We start from the raw sequence: 26,121 nt of genomic DNA on the forward strand, positions 1-26,121 counted from the left end.
ACTTCCTTTAAAAATGGACTTTCCAGAATAAAAAAAAACAACATTAAAAAAAAAATGTTTTGTAGACCACAAAACCTTGCGGATTACAATCACAAGAGGAATGTGCCCTCCTCACCCCACCCCCCTTCAACCCCCAATTAAACCCAAAAAAACAGGAAAAGCATGTGAGAGTAGTAGAGTCAAGGTAATTCAGTGCCAAAAGACATCGCAAAAACAGTGGCATTGTAAAGAAAAAGGCAAAATAGGAGTGTAAGAGGAGATCTCACAGAAAAACATGCACAAAGATGTAGCAGAGGCCTGGTGTCACGATCAGAAACATGACATGAACTCATAAAATGAGACATAAAATCCCACCCCGCACTGCACCACACTCCCTCCGAACCTCTAGCACTGAGGCTAGATTGGTGCCATCATCTCTTAGAGTACAAGGAAGGCATGCATCAAGACTCTTCTCTGTTCTGGCACCTAGGTGGTGGAATGAACTTCCCCTAGATGTCCGAACAGCTGGCAACATTGAGTTACTGAGCCACTGGTGGTCTTGACTTCCAACCAGAGGTCAACATGCTGACCTTGGCTCCAGAGCTCCAGCCTGGAGCAGCCTTCAGTTGACCTCTTGTATAGGCCTAAATATTGATTTTGATTATATGATTTGAATTTGATTTATTTGTAAATATACTTTTTGATTCATTAAACTCTTTTTATTGTATTTTTTTTTGAGAAACTGTGTCTCTTGACTGCCTTGGTCCCTCACAAATAGCTTATCCAAATCATAAGTCTGCTATTATATATTGATTATGTAACCAATCTCGTCTATTCCTTAACAGTATTCGCGTTAATTATGAAACTGTATATAGTTTCTTAGTAGTTCTCCAGGAGGCATGAAAGAAATAATAGTTATTGATTAGTGAACTACCACATTCATCTGTGCACTGTTACTATTACTCACTAATTCATTAATCCGAGTTTCTAGTTAGTTAATAGTAGTTACTAGAATGTTAATATTACGTTATTCATTTGTTCCTGTGTCGTTAATCATTAATGACGGATCAGTATTCTAAACTGTTACCCAAATGTCTGGTGTTCCATTTGTTATTGAAGTGTGTGGTGTCATCATGCCAAGATTTAAAGAGTTCGGTAAGGCCTTCAGAAGAAAAAAAAAGGTGGTTGTGGATGCCAGTTAAAAGTCTTTTCCCAATAGCTACAGTTTCTCAGAATTATCGAATCATGGGTTGTCACTGAGTTGACCTAAACATATTTTCTGCTGACATGAGCGAATTCATTCATAAGACATCATTTTGGAAATGCATGTGCAACATGCAGATATAACGGTTATACATAACCTTTATTAATTCAGTGATCTCTAGTATTGTGTTAGCTATCATGTTTATACGTTACTTTGTCGAGTGATTTAATTGAATTTTAGTGAAAGTTAAAACATTTACAGGTGCTCGCTTCTAATCATCTGTCATGAAAAGCACACACCTTAGTATGCAATGCTCAATATGTTTTGTTTTTTGTTTTTTTAAAAGAGGAAAAATTATTTAGTATATGTAATATAGTATATGTTATTCAAATAGCATATTGGTAGAGGTTAACTTTGTTAAATTACATTACTTCAGAATGTGGCATATTGGACATTTGTGTGATGATGTGTGATTGTGTCAGAACATTGAAAGTCAATGTACAGAAGTTGCTACAGATAAGCTGCATGACTTTTTCTCTGAGGCTGGGTTGAAATTTTAATACCATTGTTGGGTTTAAATATCAATAATGAATAAATTGTGACTTAAAATATTTGGTATCTGCATCTATTTAATATTTAAATAGATCTCAAACATATTGCATACAGTATGGCCATCCACTTGTTATGACATGTTCCAGTCATCTGAAGAAATGAATCACTTTGGTAAACTCTTTCATCTAAATTTAATGTAAAATTTTGCATTCACTGTGAAATTTGGATTAAAAAGTGTGGCAACTATTCCTTTGAATGTTGTGGATTGTCTCTGTCATGCAGAACTGCTAATTCAGCACTTTCTACATTATGCAAGTCTTAGGAAAGGGGAAGTAAAAGCACATGCTTTATCAACATTTCCTGCGAAAGACCTTTTGACATGTTTTATCAACACGTCCTCTGAAAAACCTTTTGACATTAAGCCTTGCTTTGCATTACAGAGTGATTTAAAAAAATAATGTGTATATATATATATATATATATATATATATATATATATATATATATATATATATATATATATAAATTTGGGTTTGAAACCTGTCTGAAATGTTTTGCAGTTTCAAAGGCTTAATTTGTGGCTATAAAAATCTGTTCATAAACAAAAATGTTCATAAAAAGTCAAAGTCAGAGTGATTGCTATGATTTAACATAAGTTTAACTGCCCCAAATGTCAAATGAATGTGTCTGTTAGTTTGTTTAATCACATTTTATTGGCTTCCAGCTTCTATGGCGAGAACACCCTGGAGGCTTACTCCTGAAGGAACGTGATGAGATAATGCAGCCATGAATATCATTGCTCACGGCATGGATAAATGTAATATTGAATGATTCTTATCAGGTGAACTTTTTAATGAAATGATTAATAAACTCAAATCTTAACCAAAAACAAAAAACATATAAATATTTCTTTCAAATCCTGACAAAAAACATTTTTTTCAAATTTTCTTTTTTGTACTCCCTTTTTTTTTTTTTTTTTTAAAAAAAAAAAAAAGGAGTTTGTACTCATTCTATTTACCGATACACTGCAACTGCAGACATACATCCATACATACATCATAAGTCACTTTCTAAGGTTGGAACTGCTGAAAAGACAGAATTTGCACGCAATACCATGATTCAAGCAATATAACAACAATCCTTACGTTTTTTCATCTTCCCTGAAGTCTAACGATTTTCTGGTGAAATCAGTCATGAGTTATAACGAAATACATGTGTCATAAGATGTGTGCTCTGCTAGAAAAACAGTCACCAGTGCCAAAGTGACATTGTGAGACTTGGACAGAGGCAGGTTTGACACAGGATTTGGCTGTAAGACTGAAAAACATGATGAAAAGCAAGAGGTTGACAATAACTGCTGTTATTGTGCTTCTGCTTAAAATATCACACTGCTTTGCTGATCCAGGTAAGTTGCATCTTTCTTTACATTTAATAACATTACTCTAAATTGAAGCCTTTAAAAAAAAAATTTAAAAAAATTACTCAGCAAAGTAATATCAAATTTTAAAAAGTGCATAGAAACAATGGTTAGTGAAGAAAATAAATAGTAGTCTAAGTAGTGTTTCGTTATTTAACATTGCATTAAAATGACATGATCCTAATTTATTAACAGTGACAACACAAAAATAGTACACAAACAGTACAAAATTTGAAGTTGTATTGTGCTTCGTAATGCAGTGCATGCTAAATTATTTTCATAGATGGAAATTTCTTGATCTACAATGCACATAAGAACAGATGCCTGACAGACAGCCTGCAATTTTTAGAGGTGTGTAACCCTCTCAGCACAAAGCAGCAGTTTCAATGGACTTCTGAGGACCGAATCTACAATGTTGCCCAGAAGAAATGCCTTGGCGTAGGGAGCAAAAAGGAGGGCAATAAACTGCAGTGGTACATCTGTAATGCCAAAAATGACCTCCAAAAGTGGGAATGCACGAACAATTCACAGTTTGGTCTGAAGAATGAATCACTGTACTTGTCCCTTGAGGGAGAATCTTATATTCTAACACTGTCCAGAAAGCAGGAAGACAAAAACCAGTGGACAATACATGGAACAACGGACAGCATTTGCTCTCAACCATATCAAGGTATTACACAGAAAAGAAAATATTCAGTGGTTCAGCAAATATGACAAAAATATACAAAAAAGCAAATTATTAGAGTTACTTAAATGCTTTAAGTTCTGTACTACCATTCATTATGTGTCTAAAACCCCATTTGTATATTTTGCTTACATTACTGGGTTAAATTTACTGTCAATTTAAATGCTCACAAAGCTAGAAAATAATGTATGCTTGAACCGATTGCATGCTAAAGTGGGGGTGTGACTTCTGAACTCAGTTTGCATAGTATGTGTTCACAGAACATTAAATTGATTTCATTTTGAGCATTATAGATGGGTTGTTTTCAATATTTGCTGTTTTGTGTAAGTTTTAAGGCTCTTGTATTATGAAATGTTTTTAAAGATCATCTGTTTCGGTAAAGTTTTCTTGGTTCACCCTCTTTGTGTTTCTCAGTCAGATGTATGATGTGCGCACACACATCTTAATCTTGGGTTCTGCTAGTTCAGTCTTTATGAAAGCTGACGTGACTGTATTTACTCACCGACCATTAAGTAGTAATGATAATGTTTAGATGATGTGTACTTTATACAGCATTAAGCTTTCTGCAGTTTGTTTATCTCAAATTTGAATAAAACAAGAAAATTTCTAGCTAAATATACTCCCATTTTCTAGGAGAATAATCCTTGGTGCCATATAATCCTTACTTTAAAAAATGCTTAGTTAAATTTACTAAAATGTTTCGTAGGTAAGTTGTTATCACACTTCTCTTGAGTAAATTTCACTCCAATATTTATTTTTTCAGTGTATTTAAAATGTGTTGCAATTTGTTTCTACTATGTGCATCAATAAAAAGTAATGCTTTTTCATATGGACAACACTAAGGAACTGGAACATATAGTTCCTACTACTACACAAACATTAAGGCTGAATAAGCAATAGTCCAAACCTATAATTATATTATATAGAATTTTTTGTAAACTGTATTGAGACTCCATACACCTACTATTACATTGTAAAGTTGCAAAGTAATATGCAAGAGTAACACTGAGAGAAACTGAGTAACAGGTACTCTTTTCTGTATGTTTGCAGAATTATATACGCTTAAAGGAAATGGCTATGGTCGTCCGTGCCATTTTCCATTCAGGTACAAAAATAAATGGTATTCAGACTGCACAAGAGACGATTCCTCTATGAAACGCGAGTGGTGTGCAATTGAACTGATATATGAAGATAAGGAGCTCTGGGGTTATTGCCCGACACGTCAGATAGGTACAGTTATATTACTTTTGACAGTTACATAATTACAAAATGTAAAAAATATATGTGAATGCTGAAATGAAATGCATACATGTTATAGCATATAACATACAAAAATGCCTATTTAGAGGTTTATATCCTTTACAGATGATTTCTGGCGCAAGAACCCTCTCACAGGCGTGTACTACCAGATAAACAAAGAGTCTGCACTTACTTGGTATCAAGCCAGAAAAAGCTGTCTGCAGCAAGGGGGAGACCTGTTAAGTATCACTGAACCCCATGAGCAAACCCTCATATCAGGTATTATCTGAATACATAAAAGAATTTGTGTTGCAATAAAACAACATTAAATGCCCAGCTATAGTATACACATAAAAAATAATGGGGTATATATATATATATATATATATATATATATATATATATATATATATATATATATATATATATATATATATATAATCAACCATTTTCATTATTCACATAGGTCTGACTGAGGGAAATGGCCCACCGTTGTGGATGGGGTTAAACAGTTTAGATGCCTCAAGTGGATGGCACTGGATCAATGGCCAACCTTTACGTTATTTAACCTGGCTCAGTGGTGAGTATTTAGCTGCACTATACAGTCCCTGCTGGAGTAAACCAGGAAGATCATCAATATTCCGTGTCATGTTTTGCCATAATACAGCAATATTTATTTAATCTGTGATTTCATTCATTCCTTTTTTCAATCTTTTGCTTTGAATAGGGCATCCATCTCCTCAACCAGGTCATAGCTGTGGGGCAGTAAGTCAGCAATATGATTCCAAATGGTCCACTGATGTTTGTTCTGTGAGACATGGATATATCTGCCAACGAGTCCTCTACACTCCCACTATTCCACCAGGTAATCAGTGTCTTCATTATAAAATTGTTTATTTCACAAAACATAGCTTGTCTTTGCTTGACCTGTCATTTTAGATTCATTTCGTGTCACTTCTTGTCCAGCGGTGCACACAGGTTCTTGCCCCAGACCATGGATACCTTACACAGGTCACTGCTACTATCTTAATCGCGCCAAAAAAACATGGTCGGAGGCAAAAGATGCCTGTCGGCGTGATGGTGGAGACCTGCTGAGCATTCTCAATATAGAAGAACAAAGCTTTGCCATCTCACAACTTGGATACTGTGAGTTCCCATGCATCTGCTTTCCAGGATTACATGAAATTAAATTATTTATTCTGTATGATCTATGTAAGGTACAAAGAAACTGAGAATTACACATTGAAAAAAATGTATTTGTCCATTAGAAAATGGTACATTATCCAATTTCGTTGTACATTCAATTTAAATATGTTTTGGTTCAACTAAATAGTCATTTTAAAATACTTTGAAAATAAGATTATTTAGATTCATTATCCTAATGTAACTAAAAACCAACTACTGCGAGCACTCTGTGAGTCTGACTGGCACTGATATAATTATTAGTGATTGATTATTATCATCATGTTTATTAGTGTCTCACTGATTGGCAATTGGTTAACAGGTTCTGCACCTTTAAGAGTTCTCCCAATTATCATATGGAGAGGCTGTGTATCCAGGTGGGACAAGCGAACAGTGCAATGTCTAATAAACCTATTTAAATTTAGGTGTGTTTTTTCTATGAAAAACCAACCTGAACCCAAATTCACCCCCAGAAAAGCTGCATCTCCATCTGGGTACAATGACATTGATTACACAGGTAAATGTTGGCCTGCTCTAGCATTACTGCCTGTCACACTTTCTCCAGTGCCCTTAGGATTACCACTCTTCAGCCTTGCCAACATGCCTACTGCAACCAAAACCATACAGGCCTCCCCGGTCAATAAGGCTGTACCAAGCCCCACAGGCACTGTTAATGCATGCTCAGTGCCACTGGTTCCATGTGGTTTCCTCTGCACCTTATACCACTCAGGCATGTTTCCATATCATCCTGCCACACCCTGCAACTAGACCTTGGGTTAGGTGTTACTACCTCAACACTTCTCGTTTCTCCTCACCTGAAGCTGCTTTCCTCTGCCTGTTCAACCAGGTCTTTCAGGAACTTCCGCTGGTTTACTCCCAGCTACTCCCATATCACGACAGTTGATGTTCCAACAAAACCACGGCATCCTACCTCTACCGGGTAGATGATGGTTCTACAGACAGCCTCTTTGCACTCAGTGACGAGATCATAGTACTTCAGCGTATTAAAAGGCTGTTGTCCAGTGAACGTTAATCTTTGCTACCATTAGAAGAAGAAGAAACATCCTTTATTTGTCACGTATACATTAAAGCACAGTGAAATTCTTTTCTTCACATATCCCAGCTTGTTAGGAAGTTATGTGTGGAACAGAGCACAGGGTCAGCCATTATACGGCACCCCTGGAGAAGATAGGGTTAAGGGCCTTGCTTAAGGGCCAAACAGTGGCAGGTTGGTGGTGCTGGGGTTTCAACCTCTGACCTTCTGATCAGTAACCCAGAGCCTTAACTGTTGAACCAGCATTAAAACACATTGTAAGTGAATCTTCCATAGAAGCCTATAGACTCCAGGCTTTTCTGGAGTTCTACAGGAAGTGTGTCAGGCCTTCAATGGAGAACTGAAACAGTTTGTGTAAAATGAATGACCAGTGTGATACTCCAGTGAAATATCTGATCATTTGATTCGCTAAAATATTCAATTTTAGCAACCCAACATGGTTAAATAACGTAGACACGTTTAAATAGTTACATTTCAATGCCACATTTTAATGGAATTTTATTGGAGGCTGGTCTTCTCATTTTGTCTTAAAGCGATTGCCTCTGTTAGATATAGTGCTAAGTTGTGCTGTGACTCTTTGTCATTTGTTTCAACCTAATTAAACAGTAAAGACGGACGAGTTGTGGATTGGCTTAAACGACCTCAAGACTGCGATGTTTTTCGAGTGGAGTGACCACTCCAGTGTTTCATTTGTCTCATGGGAGAAGAATGAACCAAGCCACAGTGCTGATGATAAAGAGGACTGTGTTTTAATAAGAGGAGAGGTACATTCGCTCCTTCACAAACACAATTTATGAGAAGCTATTCTACACATACTCTGAGCAGGGCTTACGCAGAACTACCAGTAGTTCTGTGAAGAATATACACAGATTAGGAGATACAATGGCTCATTGAAATGCATATTTTTTTTGTAGGAGGGCAAGTGGGCTGATGAAAACTGTAAAAACAAGTATGGATTCATCTGTAAGAAAGATGCCCATTCAAGTCCATCCACTAATGATACGGTTCTCACAAGTCCTGGCTGCAAGCCTGTAAGAGTTTGGTTTGCTTTGGTTTGGTTTGAGTGTTGTGTTGTTACTAACATATTATAAATGAAGCTATAATTAAATGTCTAATTTTAATCCTCATAATTGTCATAATGTAGGGTTGGACCAGATATGGGTATTACTGCTACTTCATAGGAACAGAAACTAAAACCTTCGAAGAGGCCAAACAGATGTGTGTGAAAACAGAATCTTATTTGGTTGACATCACAAGCAGGTCAGAACATTTTTGTCATGCAAAAGGCAGTTTTGGTTCTAAATAATAAATATAATATAATTCATAACATTTTAAAACCTGTGGGTCAGTTTTTTTTTCTTTTTTCCCCCATGTAGCCCATTCTTTATTTCTGCATCCTATTTCTTTTCCTATCAGAGTTGAAAATGCTTTCCTGGTCAGCTTGGTAGGGATACGACCAGAGAAGCACTTCTGGATTGGGCTCTCTAATAACAAGGATCAGCACACTTTTGAATGGACTAACAGCAGAAAGGTTCCGTACACTCACTTTAATGCTGGAATGCCAGGTGAATGCTAAATCTGAAATATGTGATTGAGTATGCTGTCAGTAACATTGTTCCAGTACACACTGCAAAGTTTATGAACACTTGTGTAATCAGTGCTACAAAGCTAAACATACATGCAATGACTATTTTCAAACCACAGGGGGGAAACAAGGCTGTGTCGGCATTACCACAGGAACACTTGCTGGATTATGGGACGTGCTAAGTTGTACTAATAAGGAAAAATATATCTGTAAACGGATGGCTGAGGATGTCATCACTACTCCAGCCCCCATAACTACCCCTGCTCCCAATTGCAGCAACGAATGGTTTCCACTTATGAACAGAGACTTCTGTACAAAGGTATACTGGGGATGAGCATTAACCCATGACCATGTGGCAATTGATTGGTTATTTAGAATTTTTTTTACAATTCTTAATATAACAAAATGATCAGAGTAATGCAAAATGAAAATCACTGAGGGAAAAAAAAATGTCTTAGGCTATTTTAATAACCATGAGCTTTACTAGAACATTTTCTAGTGCTAGTGCACACATTTAATGATTTTTTTTCATACTCAAATGTAACCAATTGCTGGCCAATGAAACCTTTTGTCTTTGTTCAAGCTATTTCACGTGGAACAGGGACAAATGAAGACTTGGTCTGAAGCGCTCGACTTCTGCCGGGAACTTGGGGGCGATCTGCTGAGTATCCACACTGCTTTCGATTTGCAACTGGCTGGCAATATCTAGTAAGATTCAAAATATTTTTTACTTATATGCAAACAAGATCTTATTATTATGGTTAGCATATTAGAGCAGTGCATACACCATGTTGGAAGGAGGAGGCTATATGTCAAAGGTTTGTTATGGTGAGCACAGTTTAATACAGAAATTCAGTCCACATTACAGTCTGGTGAACCGTGTGGTTCCTCATAAGCACAAGGGGGCATGCTGAAGCAAAAATACTCTGTTTTCGTGTGTCTCTCTTTACATGTAAAAGCACTGCTGCTCCCTGCCCCCTTTCCTGAAGAGGGCTCTGCCTTTACTGCTCGTGCTTCAAATACTACAGCGGATGTACCTTTACAGCTCATGCTTCAGATACTAAAATGATTCACCCAAAATGTACACAGTATTCAAAAAGACAATCACCTTACTATTTTGTGTATAATACAGCGGTTAGGAATTATACAGACAGTAATTATTTTCGGGTTAAAAATAACAATGGCTATATAGCGCTGCTGTCTGTGAGTACAATCATAGACAATGGTAAATTTAGCCGTATTAGCCGTGGAATCTGCTAACAAGTTCATTCGGAAAGGAGATTTGCAAACATTCACAAAATATAAAGTGCGATACTTCCGTATTCTGGATATGAAGCTGGATCATGAACAGTTGGTACTGATCCATTCTTGAGAATCAACTTTTTAGCAAATCCTGCTTTGTATTGACCCCCGTTCACAAAACAGTCTGGCGTGAAATGATTCGCACAAACATTTACGAATTTAGGTATATTTGGGGTACTTTTCCTTCAAAAACACTGTGCGTTCTGTGGCTCTGATCCTGGGAGTACATGAAGACTCTTATGTTCATTCTTACAGACAGCAACAGCACACTTACGACGCTTAAGAAGCTGAGACATTCTTTTTATCACTGCACCTGCTCCGGCGCGGAAAACATGGCAGACTGTGTGCAGCTCACTCAGAGGAGGATCTATGCTAATAGGGCAGAGTCCATGGGTGGGGCTTATTCCAACGTGACGTCACATTAGGGCTCATTTTGAGACACTGTTTATGATTTATTGGGAATACAAAAAAGGAGTGGGTGGATTTTTACCATTGTAGGGTGGTTGTGTACACACACTGCCGACACACATTTATGTTCAAACACCATTTAAAAGTGAATTTTGCATAATAGGTCCCCTTTAAGTTTGAACCACTTCTGAACCAGGTCTGTGTTCACAGATTTAAAAAAATAACATTTGGACCTGCACCAGTTTTATCAGATTTAACAATACATTGTTAATCTGGGCCTGTTCTAAATATATTCCTAAAATATACTAATGGGCCATTGTTCAAAAAGCTAAGCTGTTTGGTCTTAATCCAGTCCAGTGTTAAAAACATGCAAGCATTATGTACATATTTATATTTGCAGCACCCGTGGAGCATGGATTGGTTACAGTATCCAGGATCCCTCTGTTGGTTATGTGTGGAGCGATGGATCCTCTGTAAGTATTGTTTCTTTTTTTATCGGCAACCCATAACTGAATCTTTAAATTGATTGAAGAGTATAGGCTTGTATGGAAATTGTTCAGCTACAATTTTGTGTTTCATTCAGACGTCTTATGAAAACTGGCAAGATGATGAACCGAACAATTACAACAATGTGGAAAACTGTGCTGAAATGACTTTTTGGTGGTGGAGAAAAACAGGAGAATGGAATGACTTGCACTGTGAAGACAAAAGGGAATGGTTTTGTGAGATTCGAAGAGGTAAAGAGACCCAAAAACACCACAGATTCTTCTTTTTTTTTTTTTTTTAAACTACCGCATACTCTACCAAACAATATTCAGTTAGAACACCATAACCCACACCATATTATATGATTAGATTGCACTGATCTTTTTATATCAATGATTTCACGTCACTGACTTTTCAGGCTGCTAGAGGACAAGATCGGTAACTTGTAACTTGGCAGTGCTGTGACTTGTCAGTTTTTGCTGGGGCTGTAAGCAGACAAGAACGCATTTAATAAAAGACTGCTGTTTACACAGCAGTCCCAGAGAAACTCTGTAAAGCTGATGTTGTACCATTTTATGCGAAATGGTATATAATAGAGGCTTTTGATGGGACAGGATGCAAAATAGTGCACAACATCGAACTTATGCACAGCCTGGGCTGGGGCACCTAAATTAATCATAAGCTACAATATGAATAAATATTTTGTTTTTTCAGTCCAGCAATCAAAAAATTTTCAAAGAAATATTGCAGCTGATATGTTCAATTTCAATACTTAAAATAGAGTGGCTTTTATTTTTAAATTGGTTTTAATTTTAGAGCTTTAGACAATGGGAGGGAAAGCAGGTGGAATCATGTGTGCTTTTAATATTAGCTAGCTAACTGTCATAATGTCAGATAACAGAAAATATATATATTTTTTACAACAACAACAACAACAACGAAAAAGACTCTGTATTTCATTTGGACTAGTTTTATCATGGCTTTTGTTATGGCCCACATTGTTGTCATTAACCCATATTAGAGTGTGCTGTGAGTAGAGGTCTGATTCGGCTAAGATGGTGGCATAGTGCCTCTTTTACTGCAGTAAAGTTAGTTTCATTGTCAGACATTTATGTATTTCTGGTTAATCATGCACGAACAGCAGGACAAACGATGGCAGCTGGTGTTTTTTAAAATAGGCGAAGCACAGCTGTCTGTCTGCAGACAAAGCCGGCCAGCAGTACACGCGCTTGGTCACAGCATTACCCGTCAACCAATCACCTTTAAAGTACAGAGAGAGCTGAAAGAACTGTTTTTTGCCTCATGACTTCTGAATTACATAAGTCTTGGCTATTGGTCTGCCCTTCTGTGTAATTCTCAATTTCTCCTCATAAGCAAAATCAACAAAACACTGTTCCAAAATCAGGTCAACAACATTAGCAGTGTCTGCCATGTCATACCCAAAAGCAGCTAAGCTGCTAGCTAACTTTCACTGAAGAAGGTAGTGACAACCAGCTAGCTAGACCTATAAATAAACTAATAATTTCAGAAACAAATGCAGATCATCAAGCCACAACTGCACTTTGCTAGTCTGTGGTTGACTGATGGTGCTGCGTATGTTTAAGTTTGAAATGTCAGTCAGTCATGTTCATTAGCATTTCAGTGACTTGACTTGGTGGCACAACCACTGCACTTTTGAAACAGTAACATTAGCAATTAATATTATGAATTAACATTAACTTGCGTAAAGAGGCACTGTACAGTATGTTATATTTAGAAGCTCAAGAAATGAATGCAGATCAAATGGAATGGATATTGACAGAAGTGAAATGGACTTCAATCAAAGTCCGCCTTTTATTTTATTCAGTTTTTAAGTAGTATTTTAGTTGTCGTTAACCATAGTAAATATGATTGTGAATTCAATAAAGAAAAATGTGCTCTGTTTCCCTCTAGGAGTTACACCAAATGAAGTGGAAATTACAACTGAAAGTAAATCTTCTACAAAATTTGCAATGTATTTTACACTTTATCGTTTGTATCACCATCGTTTACTGAAAATATTTTCCTAAGAAAATTCCGTTTTCTCCCTACATTTGCAGCATATAATAAAACAGACGATGGCTGGACTATATTCAATGATAATCAGTATTATATCAGTGAATACATGTATGTCTCTATGGAAGAAGCAAGATGGTTCTGTAAGCAAAGGCATGGTGATCTTGTGGTCATTAATGATGAGAAAGAAAGACTATTTCTGTGGCATCAGGTAATTTTGCTAATAGAGAGCTGCATCATGTCATGGCCATATACGTACCTGTAAAACTTTTGTTTTGCATTGTTATGTGGTTTCTATGTCTTCATTAAATATTGTATTTATCATTTATTCCTTTTAGAAACAAACACATAGTGATTATTATATTGGCATGATAGTTGATCTGGATAAGTCTTTCAAGTAAGTAAATCCACCGACATTAAAGCACATTAAATACATTACTAAATCATCAATACATTATTCACTATATGTGTGCACTACAAGGTGGATGGAAGGGTCTCCAGTTGTATTCGAGGCATGGCAAAAAAAACAGCCTGCTCTTCTGAACAGTGAAGAGTATTGTGTAAAGATGACTTATACTCAAGGTAAGTCAATCATCTAAAATCATAAATTAAAGATAAAAGTGCATATAATTACGCTATAAAGCATCAAATTCTACTTACCTCTGTAATGCTAGTCATCAAGAGGATTATTGATAAAATAATAATATGAGACACCAGACCATCACATGCTATTGCATTAAGAATTCTCCTTTACTGGAACTAAGGGGCGCAAACTTGTTCCAACATGGAAATACCTCCAAGTACACCAAGTGAGGTGCATGGTATGGTTTGCCAAGGTTTTCGTGGAAGAAGACACCACCTCAACTCGTCCAACATCACTGCATGACCTCAGTAATGCTCTTCTGGCTGAAGGAGCAAATCCCCACAGCTACTCTCCAAAATTTAGTGGCCTTCCCAGAAGAGTGGGAGTTATTATAACAGAAAGTTGGATTAAATATGTAATAGGATATTCAAAAAGCACACATAGGTGTGATTGGTCAGGTGCCCACAAACTTTTGGTCATATACGTCATATTTGTGTTATATTTGGTGTTATACTAGTATCATATTGCTTATGAAGAAATCTTGGAAATTCTACGACCGGAGTAACAGACTTGTGTCTTCTCAAGGGCTTTGGGAGAGTATAAACTGTGGTGAACAACATAATTTTATCTGTAAACGAAGTGGCTCTGTCGAAGTCAATTCCACTGCTGCCCCCACTGAGCCCCCAAGGGGAGGCTGTGCTCCTGACTGGGTGAAGTTTCAGAAAAAGGTAAATGAGACTTTACATCAAACACATTCTTAGTAAATTATATCATATTATAGTAATAATAACTGGAATAAAACATTGTGCAAACTCATATCAGTAAAATGGAGAATTTTATTTCTTTTCTCTTCTTGACAAAATACAAAGAGTTGTATTCAGAATTTAATTATGCACCCATACTGAGACTTCAGACATACTGTAACTATAGACCTAAAGTGATAGTTCACTGAAACTGAAAATTCATAATGGAAATCAGGGGGACAGTGGTTGTTTAACGGTTACGGCTCTGGGTTACTGATCAGTAGGTCAGGGTTCAAGCCCTTGTACTGCCAAGCTGCCCCTGTTGGGCCCTTGAGCAAGGCCCTTAAACCTCTCTACTCCAGGGGCACTGTATCATGGCCGACCCTATTCTCTGACCCCAAATTCCTGACATGCTGGGATATGCGAAGAAAAGAATTTCACTGTATATGTGACCAATAAAGACTCATTATCATAAAATGCTTTTTTTTCTGCGTCAATCTACACTCCACACCCCATAAGGACAAAGCAAAAAACAGATTTGAGATAACTGCAAATTTATTAATAACAATAAACTGAAATATCACATTGACATAAGCATTCGGACCCTTTGCGATGACACTTGAAGTTTAGCTCAGGTACATCCCACTTCTTTGGATCATCTTTGATATGTTTCTACAGTTTTACTGGAGTCCACCTTTGGCAAATTCAGTTGATTGGACATGATTTGGAAAGGCACACACCTGTCTGGATAAGGTCTAACAGCTGAAAATGCATATCAGAGCAAAAACCATGAGGTCAAAGGAACTGCCTGCAGAGCTCAGAGACAGGATTGTGTAGAGGCACAGATCTGGGGAAGGGTAGAAAAACATTTCTGCCTTCATAATTCTTAATTGGAAGAAGTTTGGAAAAACCAGGACTCTTCATAGAGCTGACCGCACAGCCAAACTAAGCAATCGGGAGAGAAGGGCCTTGGTAAGAGAGAAGGCCAAGAATATGTTGATCACTCTGGTTGAGGTTCAGAGATTATATGTGGAGAGGGTAGAAACTTGTACAAGGTCAGCCATCACTGCAACAGTCCACCGATCTGGGCTTTATAGCAGAGTGGCCAGATGGAAGCCTCTCCTCAGTGAAAGACACATGAAATTTTAAATTTTGGAATTTTCGTCTGGCCACTCTGCCATGAAGCCCAGATTGGTGTAACGGGGGCCTGGCAGCCAGCTCTGGGAAGAGTCCTGGTTGTTCCAAACCTCTTCTATTTACGAATTATGGAGGCTACTGTGTTCTTTGGAACTTTCAATGAAGCAGAAATTTTGTTGTAGTCTTCCTCATATATCTGTGCCTTGGTTTTTGCTCTGAAATGCATTTTCAGCTGTTAGACCTTATATAGACAGGTGTATGCCTTTTCAAAATCATGTACAATCAGTTGAATTTGCCTTAGGTGGAAGTGTAGAAGCATATTAAAGATGATCCAGAAAAATGGGATGCACCTGAGCTAAATTTCAAGCATCATAGCAAAAGGTCTGAAAACTTATGTCAATGTGATATCTCAGGTTTTCCTTTTTAATAAATTTGCGTATCACAAATCTGGGTTTTGCTTTGTCATTATGGGGTATGGAGTGTAAACTGATGTGCAGGAAGAAATAAAGCAGTTTGGCATAAGGTTGCAACATTACAAAACGTGAATAAAATAAAGGGCTCTGAATACTTTCTGAATGCACCGTATTTATCCAGAACTTTAATATTCACCTGCATAAATAAGTACTGCATGAAAAAAAAAACCTAAAAATCAAATAACTAAGAGTAAGTACTGAATGGCCATTTGCTTAAAAACAAAATGGTGGTCATTGCACTGTAGGTCTGTGCATATAACAACTCTGCTTATTTGCTTACAGTGTTACAAAAAAGAACTGGACCTGAAAACATGGACTGAAGCCAGATCATACTGTAAACATCTTGGAGGAAATCTAGCCTCTGTTACTAGTGGACTCCAGCAAGGTCAGTTCTAATAACGATAATCATAAAACTAAACAATCATACTTAGTTTTACTGCTTTAACTCATTTGAATTTTTGGTTGTCAACTGGTGAATGAAGAGATACATGAACAGATAACATAGAACCTGGGGAATTTTATCAACATTCTCTTTCTCTTAATTCCAGAATGTTTGGACAATATTAGTATTTTATTACTGCTTGGGAGATATCAGAAGACTTAAGTGTTCTTACAAATATGAGTTTAATTTAAGAGGACAAGGGAGGTAGGCTTCAGAGTGAGCAGTGCTGAATTTTTTTTTTTTTTTTTTTTTTTAAAAACAAGTTATTTTTATGTACTGCTTGTCAGTACTGATCCAATGAACAAAAGTGAGCCAATTAATAAATTAATTAAATTTTTTATTTAGTATTTTTTAGCACTTTTATTTTAGCTGATAATTGAGAGTGTTCTTAATAGTGAAGTCTCTTAACTAGATTAGCTAATTTCCCCTCTTAACACATCACATTTTAGAGCATGATGATGTCACATTAGGTGAGCCATAGGCGTGAGCACGGCATGAGAGGCCGTCTTGTTTCAGCATACGGCGTGAGAGGCCACGCTGTCGGCCTCAGGCAGGAGCATGGCATGGGAGGCTGCCTCTTCACCCACTGGTTTGAGCATGGTGTGGGAGGCCATCTCGTCTGCCTCAGACAGAGCGTGAGGTTGGCATGGGAGGTGTCTTCGACCTCTGGCAGGAACTGAACTTGGGAGGCCATGCCATCAGCCTCTAATAGGAGTACAGCAGGAGAGATCACCTCAAGCTGGAGATGAGGTCAACAAGTTGACCTCAGACTGGAGCTCGACAGAGGAGATGACCTCATTGGTCTCAGACTGGAGATGTGGAAGTGAGGTTGCCAGAGGTGGCCTCAGGCTGGAGATTGGCTGTAGAGGCTGCCCTGTTGATCTCTGGCTGGAGCTCTGGAGGTGGGGCTGCCACATTGGCCTCTGGCTGAAGCTCTGGAAGTGAGGTGGCCACAAGTTGGAGCAAGGCTGTGGAGGCCACCATGTTGGCCTCAAGCTAGAGCTGGGCTGTGCAGGCCACCCTGTCGACCTCTGGCTGGTGCTCTGTAGGGGAGACCAAATAATTGGTCTCAGGCTGTAGCTTTGCAGGGGAGGCTGCCACATCTCAACCGTCACCTCATAGAAGACAGCTGGCCAAACAATTTTAAATCAAAATTAAAGTCCCCTTTTCCAAAAATCACTCTCATTTGGCATACAAACTTGGCCACACTTCCCAGGCTGAGATTACCTGTGTCAGTCAAAGGCTCCACCCATTGGAGAGCTGAACCAATGAACTGGGACAACATGAACCCCAACCAATGTCCCTCTTTGGGCTTCGGGTCAAGCTAACTCCCAAAATAAAACTGACACTGAAGGAAGAAACCATTCAGGAAACTTTCAAAGCCAGCAAACGGAGCCAGAGCATCCATGTTGAGCCACTGGAGAAATCGCACGGAATCAAACGCCAGCATGGACATCCCAGCATAGCACTCCTCAATGACTCAGCTGGTTAGGCTGGTCTTAGCTGGTCAATGTTGGTCAGGATGAAATTTACAAATTAAAAAGGCTGACTATATTTGTTCAGACAACTTGGCAGAAGCCCTTATCCAGAGCGACTTACATTTATCTCATTTATAAAACTGAGCAGTTGAGGATTAAGGGTCTTGCTCAAGGGCCCAGCAGTGGCAGCTTGGTAGTGCTGGGATTTGAACTCATGACCTTCCAATCGGTAGTCCAATTTCTTAACGCTCAGCTACCACTACCCTAGTTTAATAATTTTGTTGTAGAATTTTCAGATATATTCTAGATTATTAACAGCTGAACTAAGTAGTTAAGCTATGCTACCAAGCCTGCCTGATTAATCTTGTAATTTGAGACCAGCTAAAGCCATTGCTTTAAGACCTTGCTTTGAGACCAGCTAAAGCCAGCTGAACACCAGCTTGGCCATGCTGGGAGACCAGCTAACCCACCATCTAAAATCATCTGAACACGAGCTAAAGCCAGCTGAACACCAAGCTGCTTTAGCAGGTGGGTCAACTGGCAGACCAGCTTGGCCAGGCTGGAAGACCAGCTTAAACCAGCTACATACAACTACATCCAGCTACAACCAGCAAAGGCCAGCCAACCAGCCTAGGATGGTTGTAGCTGGTGTTTTTTTTTTTCTTTTTTTTTTTCAGTAGGGATACGAGACAAAGGAGAAGCAGTGCGTTCTCTTTGTCATTGTGTTCAGCTATCTGTGGCAAAAGCGCAAGCTCCAGACCATCTTGGTCAATGAAACCATTTGGATTCAAAGTAGCAAGTGGGTTCAAAGTATAGTCCGAGTAGCACCATAGTTGTGGTTGGATGAGGTCCAGTTCCAGCAGTACTTCAGGCTGGACAGGACTCAGTTTTAAATGCAGTCTTTTAGGATTTACTCAACCAAATCTGACTGCCTATGAGTTACGATTATTCAGCTAATCATGGTATGCATTAATGCATTAATCATCTTACTTTAGATATGTTTTTCCACACACAATTTTTTTTTACTTGTGCATAATTTTTATGCATACCCATCTTTTTTTTTTTTATTTACTTTTTACGGCCAGAGACATATCATAAATATTGGACAATTTGTAAACACTAGAATAAATTTTTCCTCCATCTACACATTACAGTGTCTGACAGGAGACGGATTATGTGCACTCTACTCTCTTCACTCCCACTGGTAGACTCTGCACCAAGGCACTCCATATTTGCATAAAGTTAAGCTTTGTCGTGCTGCTGGACACGCCCACAATGGACACAACCAATGGTGGTTGTCACTCATGTGGCTGGAAGTCACCAGCTCTCATTGAAAATGAGTGCTCTCCAGCAGCTTTGTTGCTGCAAGTCGCTGTATGTGTGAACAGCCCTCTAGTTATGATTAGTTTGTTAATTTATGCCCTGCTGTCTCCATTCCTCATCGTTAACTCTCGTTCATTGTATGCATGCCTTTCCTGTTCCTGTTACCTCCAGTGCTCTTACTCATGTCTGTTAAAGTGTTCGATTATGGATATTCCTTGTTTAACCCTGCTTGTTCTTGACGATGTTTCTTGGATCCATCTTAATAAATACCACTCTCTGTTTATGCACTTGCCTACTTGCATGTTACACCTAATCAGCAGCAGTGAACTAAAATACGCCAGATATGTTTGGACATGCCCCTCAAGAGGAAAATAGTTTAGAATAGAATTTTGTTTGGAGGAAAATGGGAAATGCAGTAGATAAGTTGTATACTGTCAGGCCCATAGTCTATTACCTATAGTAATGCAGTGTGTTTCCTTAACATTTTGAGCTTTAATAGACTGTAGGCTCAGAAAATCGGCCAAAACTTGGTGAGCTCAAGTTTTGACTTCTTTGAATTTTTTATTCAGAGGGAACTAAATCTTCAGTTGATTTTGAACACTTGAACACTTACGGTGCTTCTTTTTTCCTCCATCTTTTTTGTGTATAGCCTTTTTAACCTTAATGATGGATGGTGATAACCCAGAAGATTTATGGATTGGCTTCAGTAACTTGGCAAAAAAAGGATTTAAATGGACAGATGGGAGTGTCGTCAGTTATACAGGCTGGGCCAAAGGACAACCATCAAGAACAGAATATATGGTTAGATGACAAATTCCTTTTTGTTTGTTTGTTTATCAAAGAGCAAAATGTTTACACTGTTCTGGTTAATAATTTCGCCTATGCACTTTTTACACACTTGATGTCAGTTAAAACATTATGTCAAAATTACAAAAAAATATATTTTTAAGTGTACCGATTCATATAGTGACATGTCACAAGGCCATTATTGGTAATTACATTTGGTTAATGACATTGCCACCACACAGCATATTTTGTTTTTTGATAGTTAACCCAGAAAGGTGTGTTAATTTACAGCTATGTATGCAGTTTTATTATAAATGAATGGCTGTGATTGGTGCGTTGTTGGCCATAGATTAGCTTATAACACAATGGGCCCTTCCACATTTTGCTGTATTGTCCGCCATGCAATTACAAATAAAAAAATTAACAGCCAGCTTGTCTTGAGTGACTGGGCTAGTGACTTTGCCTTCGCAAGTCATTACCCCAGGCATTCAGGACAAGCAGGCTATTCATTTATTGATTTGTAGTTGCATGGTGGACATGAACCAGAACCAGAGAAAGAAAAGAAACCCTTCTTGCAAAAGTTTTCATTTGGTGTCATGTTAAAAAATAATATACTCATATGACAATCCTCGATGCTGCTTGTTCTGAATCCGACTGCTGCTGCACTGCACATCAGTCATGATCTGGCTGAAAGTAGAATGATATTTGGTGTAATATTGAGTGTTAATGAGCATTTTTGATTAGCACTGTTAATGACTACTTACACCATGGGCATGGGTATACAGTATCTTTTCTCATTTGCATCTGTTCACTGCAGAAACATCTGTTTCCCTTATTTTTGAAGGCAACTTTGCTTTACAACATATTACTGTGTGTGTGTTAGATTTCCATGTATCTCAGGAATCTCAGATCTCCCGTCATTCCTTCCAGCCTGTTCTACAATTACTTCTATTAACTTTTAGTTCTGTGCTTAGAAAGTGTGGTTCTCCTCAGAGTGTTTCAGATCGATCTGGGGAACCTAAATGAACACACACTGACTACGTTTACATGGACAGCAATAATCTAATTATTGACCTTACTTTGAGTAAGATAATAATGTGATTAAGGTGTTTACACGAGTCGCTTTTAGAATACTCCTGTCATGTTCCCGTTTTACATGTTATAGAACATAATTAGATTAACAGCCCGCGTCATTACGTCACCGTGCCACGCCATCCAACATCCCTCCAGAATTTCACGTATCAACATACAGTTCGTCTTCTTTATGGTACCGTATACAGTTTTGGGTGTTTTTATTTATTTATTTTTTTTACGAACACTTTAAGTGCAGTTAATTATTTGTCATGCTGTATGTGCTAATAGACAACTGCTTCAAGCGGTGGGTGTGTCCCAAATCGCGTAGTTACCGTCTATATAGTAGCCGAGATACATGTACTTTTCCCAACTACAGGTCTATAGTAGGAATGTACTCATGCTCTCTTGTTCGCCGTAAAACGTAAAACTGCCGTGTGTGATCGTGTCCTGTCGCAAAATGCGGTGAAAACTCTCACACGACGTTCATAACGTGATTAAGGTGTTTACATGTCACTACTACACGTCCATAATGCGACTAAAACAGGAGTACACCACCTGTCTTAATTAGATTATTGCTTACTTAGCTTATGACCTTAATTAGATTAAGGTAAGTAAAACTTGCTGTTTACATGGTAGTTTCTTAATTAGAGCATGGTCTTAATCGGATTAAGAGTGGATTATTGTTGTCCATGTAAACGCAGCTACTAACACATGCATGCTCAAATAGACATCCGAGTTTATTCATGCAAACCAAGAGTATTTATACACATTGTTAACAGCAGTGCGTGGACAGTTTCTACGGGTGCAGGGGCCAGACAGATTTAGACAAAACACACAGCCCCCAGGGTCATACTACAAAATAAGTATACTATATTAAAGATGGCAGGTGATCAGCTTATTCAAAGAGGTAATGAAATGTATACATTCATCATAGGTATTTGATAGCAGTTCATAATATAAGAGAGTACATGATATAAAAGAATTTCCTTTCAATGTGCCTGAAAACTTGTTTCTTGTTTCTGTTTTTATTACAGTGGATGTGGGAAAATGAGGTATTTATTTATTTATTTATTTATTCGTTTATTTATTTACTTACTTATTCACTTATTTAATTATTTACTTATAGGAAACATGACATTTGTATGTTTTTTTTTTTTTAGGAACCAACTTGTATTGCAATGGGAAGCATGCAACGACTTGAGCTGGGCAAGTGGGTAACAAAAAGCTGTAATGATACCATTGGATTTATTTGCAGTCGTGCTATTGGTAAATCTACAAGAAACATTTTAGGATCATTTGAAATAATTTTTTTTATGCTTTTATTAATAAACAGCGGATAACACATTTTGAAATTCTTTTTGTTTCTGTTCAGATCATTTTATTGAACCAAGCCCGACAAAGACACCCAAAAATTTTATCAAGGTTGGAAATGATTCTTACATGATCTTGCAAAAAAACCTGACATGGTATGACGCAAGGCGTCAGTGTGAGTTGGAGGGTGCTCATCTTGCTAGTATTCGAGACTTGCTTAGTCAGTCTTACATTGAGCTGCAGACCTCAAAACTTGGACAGCCCCTATGGATTGGCCTTAACAGCAAAGAGGTATGGCACAAGAAAATGAAATACTGAAGAGGAGGATGAGGGACTTATCATTCAAGTAATTTCTGGCAATGTTCTGTACATAAATAGATCAAAAAGAAAATATGTTTATATATTGCTGTGTACAGACAAATGGATACTTTTTGTGGATTGATAACTGGCAGCTGAATATGGAGAATTGGGCCTACAGTGAACCAAAGAGGGACCACCCTTGTGTTTACGTGGATGTGGATGGAAAATGGAAAACTGCCTATTGCAATCAAACTACCTACAGCATGTGTAAGAAATCAACAGGTGAGCTATACTCAACCACAAGCAAGCACAACATGAATGAATGATATTAATTGAGTAATACATCCCATACTTTCTCTTTATTTTATTCACAGACATTGCTCCAACTCCACCAGTGCAGTACCCTGGTGTGTGCCCTGACATAATTGAAACGGAACCAAAGATGACATGGCTGCCTTATAGAGGGCACTGCTATGCATTTGTGACTGAAAGCGTATCATGGAGCAAAGCCTCTCAGCTCTGTTTGACAAGAGGTGAGAAAAGATTATTATTATTTAGATATGTTTAGATATTTATTTACACATTGTTATAAATACAGTTTGTCCATACTAAGATTTATTTCCCATCAGGTGCCAGTCTTGTCAGCATTGAAGACACAAATGAGGCCAAGTTTATAGAGAATTACATCAGTTTTCTTGGGAATGAAAATGGCAGGTTCTCGATAGGCCTTTTTAAGACATATGAAGGTAATACTATTTGTATATTTATACTGCTGCTCACCAAAATAGACTTGGTGGCAGAAACTTGTATGTTTAAGGCATTGACACTGTGTTGGTTTTGTGTTTGTGTTTGATCCGCACAGAGCACTGGCTGTGGCTAGACAGAAGTGTCGTGGATTACACTAATTGGGAAGAATCTACAGAGTATAATGACTATAGCCATGACTGTGCATTTATCTCCACCACAACTAAACAATGGGGAAAACAACACTGCTTATATTCTCATGCACCGTTCATCTGCAAGACAGCCAAGGGTAATTGAAGTCAGAGCTGTGTGTTGCATGGAAATGTTGTTCAGAATGATTCTTTGTGTCATAAAAATTTCTATTGATTTTAATTAGTTCAAAATACTTCAATTTCACAATTTCTTAAGCAAGACCTTCAGCATAATGGAACCCTTTCATACTAATGAAATGTTATGTATGTAACAGTGATGACTATGACTATGTATGGAGGACCACCAAGACAATTTTCTTTGGAACCAGTAATATTGTTTGCTCATTTCATTGCTGACTGCAAATAGCAAAGCCATACATTGTAATTGTGGCCCCCTTCTATATCACAGATTTCTCATATCAGAATGAGTAATCCAGCAGGTCCTCCATTCAGTCACAGAACCACAATTACATGCATACCCTTCCCTCCTACTTTTGTTGCTTTGGACTGTTTTCTTCATTGTCTATTCAAATTACAAATGACACAAAAAGCATAATGTGTTGGGTGGTTGAAGCGTTCAACGAGCCCATTCATCTGTGAGTGGTAGACGGATGTCCTCAGGTGTTTAACCTGCAAAAGTCGACACAAATCAGACATTAGTTTGGATGTGAAGGGCGTACCTTGATCAGTTAGTATGTCCTTTGGGAGCCCCATGTGGCTGAATAGGAGCACGAGTTCCATAGTGCAACACCTCAGGGTACCTGCTGGCGTAGTGCATGATGGCCAGGATGTATTCGTGACCCTAGGTGGATTTTGGGAGTGGCCCTATGAGGTCCATACCAATCCAGCCGTGTGTGTTTAGGCAGCCCCGCCTTGCAGCCACACGCTGTTGAGCGTGTCCAAGACAGAAGTGGTACTGAAGTGGAACTGTTCTTTCAGCACCACAGTGGCAGTTGTTGACAAACAATAGGCCATGTGCCTGTTCTATGGACACATTGAATCATGGTAAGAGTAGTTCACCCGATTTAATGGATTTATGTCAATGCAAACTCCTTTGATTGAACAATTTAACAATAATATAATTAGCCAGAAAGGATAGCGCGCTAGGTGGCATGGTGGCTTAGCATGCCTTGCACCTCCAGGGTAGGGGATTCAAATCCCACCTTCACCCTGTGTGTGCAGATTGCATGTTCTCCCCATGCTTTAGGGGTTTCTTCCATGTATTCTGGTTTCCTCCCCCTCCAAAGACATCCGTTGTCGGCTGACTGGCATTTCCAAATTGTCTGTGGTGTGTGAATGTGTGTGCGATTGTGCCCTGCGATAGGTTCGCACCCCATCCAGGGTGTCCCCCGTCTTGTGCCTTTGGAAAGGTTCCAGGCTCCCCCGCTACCTGTGTAGGATAAGTGGTCTGGAAAATGGATGGATGGAGTACTATATTTACATATTTGAATCCACTTGTTGACAAGATGAGAATGCTAAGGAGGATGACTGTAATATTACTATATAGATCTTTATACATAAATCGTTTAGTAATGCCATTTTAAATGCTATGTAATACAGTATGTACAGAGGATTTTCTGGGCATTGTAAATGTGTATTCATGTGTAATTTATTGACCTGAATATATTTTTTCTTTTTCTATTTTTGCTGCAGTTGCAAAACCAACCACTACTTCAGGAATTAGTCCTACAGGTAATAGTCCAGCTAATTCAACACCTCCATTAAATACTCATGCACTGAAAACATTTCTTAAATATGTATTTAAACAAAATTCTTCATATTTGCTTGATTTCTTGATTTTAAAGGATATGAATAATGTCTCATTTGATGGCACCATTATTACACAATGCAAGATGCTTCTTGTATTTTTTATTTAGTTATAATGCTGCATCTCGCATCTTAAATGTTGCATTCCCTGATTTCTTGGTAGAAGAGGCTGCAGCACATAGGAACCTTTCTGGTGTGGCTGTGGCTGTGGTAATTGCAGTGCTGTTTGTGTTGGCTGGATTGGCTTACATCTACCACAGAAGGACCAGCAGACAGGTTGCTACACCTTCATATGAGAACCCAATGTATTACAATACTGAATCCCCCTTGTCAGAGGACAAAGATACCAAATCATTAGTTGACCACATGGAAAATAATGAATAAGTTTCATGAATGTGTTTTTTTTAATGAGTTCTTTCTTATATTAATCATTTTATTCTTTACATTAAACATCAACTAATGTGAATATTGACCAAATGCTTCCACATTTGGGGCGTTAGCTAAGTGGTTTTGAAATTATATCAGTGCTTTAGGGCACAATTGTTTATCAGAAACTGGATGCTGGTGTTTCACTTAACAACTAGAATTGAATTGCTGCTCAAATACTTGTTTGTCTTAAGTTAAATAAAAGAATATCAAAGA

The 26,121-nt window shown here is 38.0% G+C and overlaps 1 protein-coding gene across 1 annotated transcript; it reads left to right on the top strand.

Annotated features, from left to right (window-relative positions):
• Positions 1–2,804: 2,804 nt before the first annotated feature.
• mrc1b (mannose receptor, C type 1b) lies at positions 2,805–26,121 on the top strand. Its single transcript, XM_017473252.2, has 31 exons — positions 2,805–3,140; positions 3,436–3,822; positions 4,888–5,067; positions 5,203–5,355; positions 5,543–5,656; positions 5,804–5,941; positions 6,043–6,222; positions 7,919–8,076; positions 8,227–8,343; positions 8,457–8,572; positions 8,729–8,877; positions 9,017–9,216; positions 9,481–9,605; positions 11,008–11,080; positions 11,191–11,344; positions 13,026–13,061; positions 13,172–13,338; positions 13,466–13,524; positions 13,609–13,709; positions 14,296–14,438; positions 16,346–16,448; positions 19,956–20,107; positions 22,201–22,218; positions 22,327–22,432; positions 22,539–22,768; positions 22,894–23,059; positions 23,152–23,310; positions 23,407–23,523; positions 23,640–23,810; positions 25,366–25,404; positions 25,643–26,121. Exons 1-31 carry the CDS (start codon positions 3,062–3,064, stop codon positions 25,861–25,863), a joined length of 4,311 nt encoding a protein of 1,436 aa, XP_017328741.1. The 5' UTR covers positions 2,805–3,061; the 3' UTR covers positions 25,864–26,121.

The sequence above is a fragment of the Ictalurus punctatus genome, chromosome 7, assembly GCF_001660625.3.
Source record: "Ictalurus punctatus breed USDA103 chromosome 7, Coco_2.0, whole genome shotgun sequence".
Classification (NCBI taxonomy): domain Eukaryota; kingdom Metazoa; phylum Chordata; class Actinopteri; order Siluriformes; family Ictaluridae; genus Ictalurus; species Ictalurus punctatus.

Bases quoted from the DNA above. Each gene is read 5' to 3' on its own strand.
- mrc1b (XM_017473252.2), top strand. From the start codon at position 3,062: ATGATGAAAAGCAAGAGGTTGACAATAACTGCTGTTATTGTGCTTCTG. The intron at 5,068-5,202 runs GTACAGTTATAT...TATCCTTTACAG, and splicing joins TTGCCCGACACGTCAGATAG to ATGATTTCTGGCGCAAGAAC. The intron at 8,077-8,226 runs GTACATTCGCTC...TTTTTTTTGTAG, and splicing joins GTGTTTTAATAAGAGGAGAG to GAGGGCAAGTGGGCTGATGA.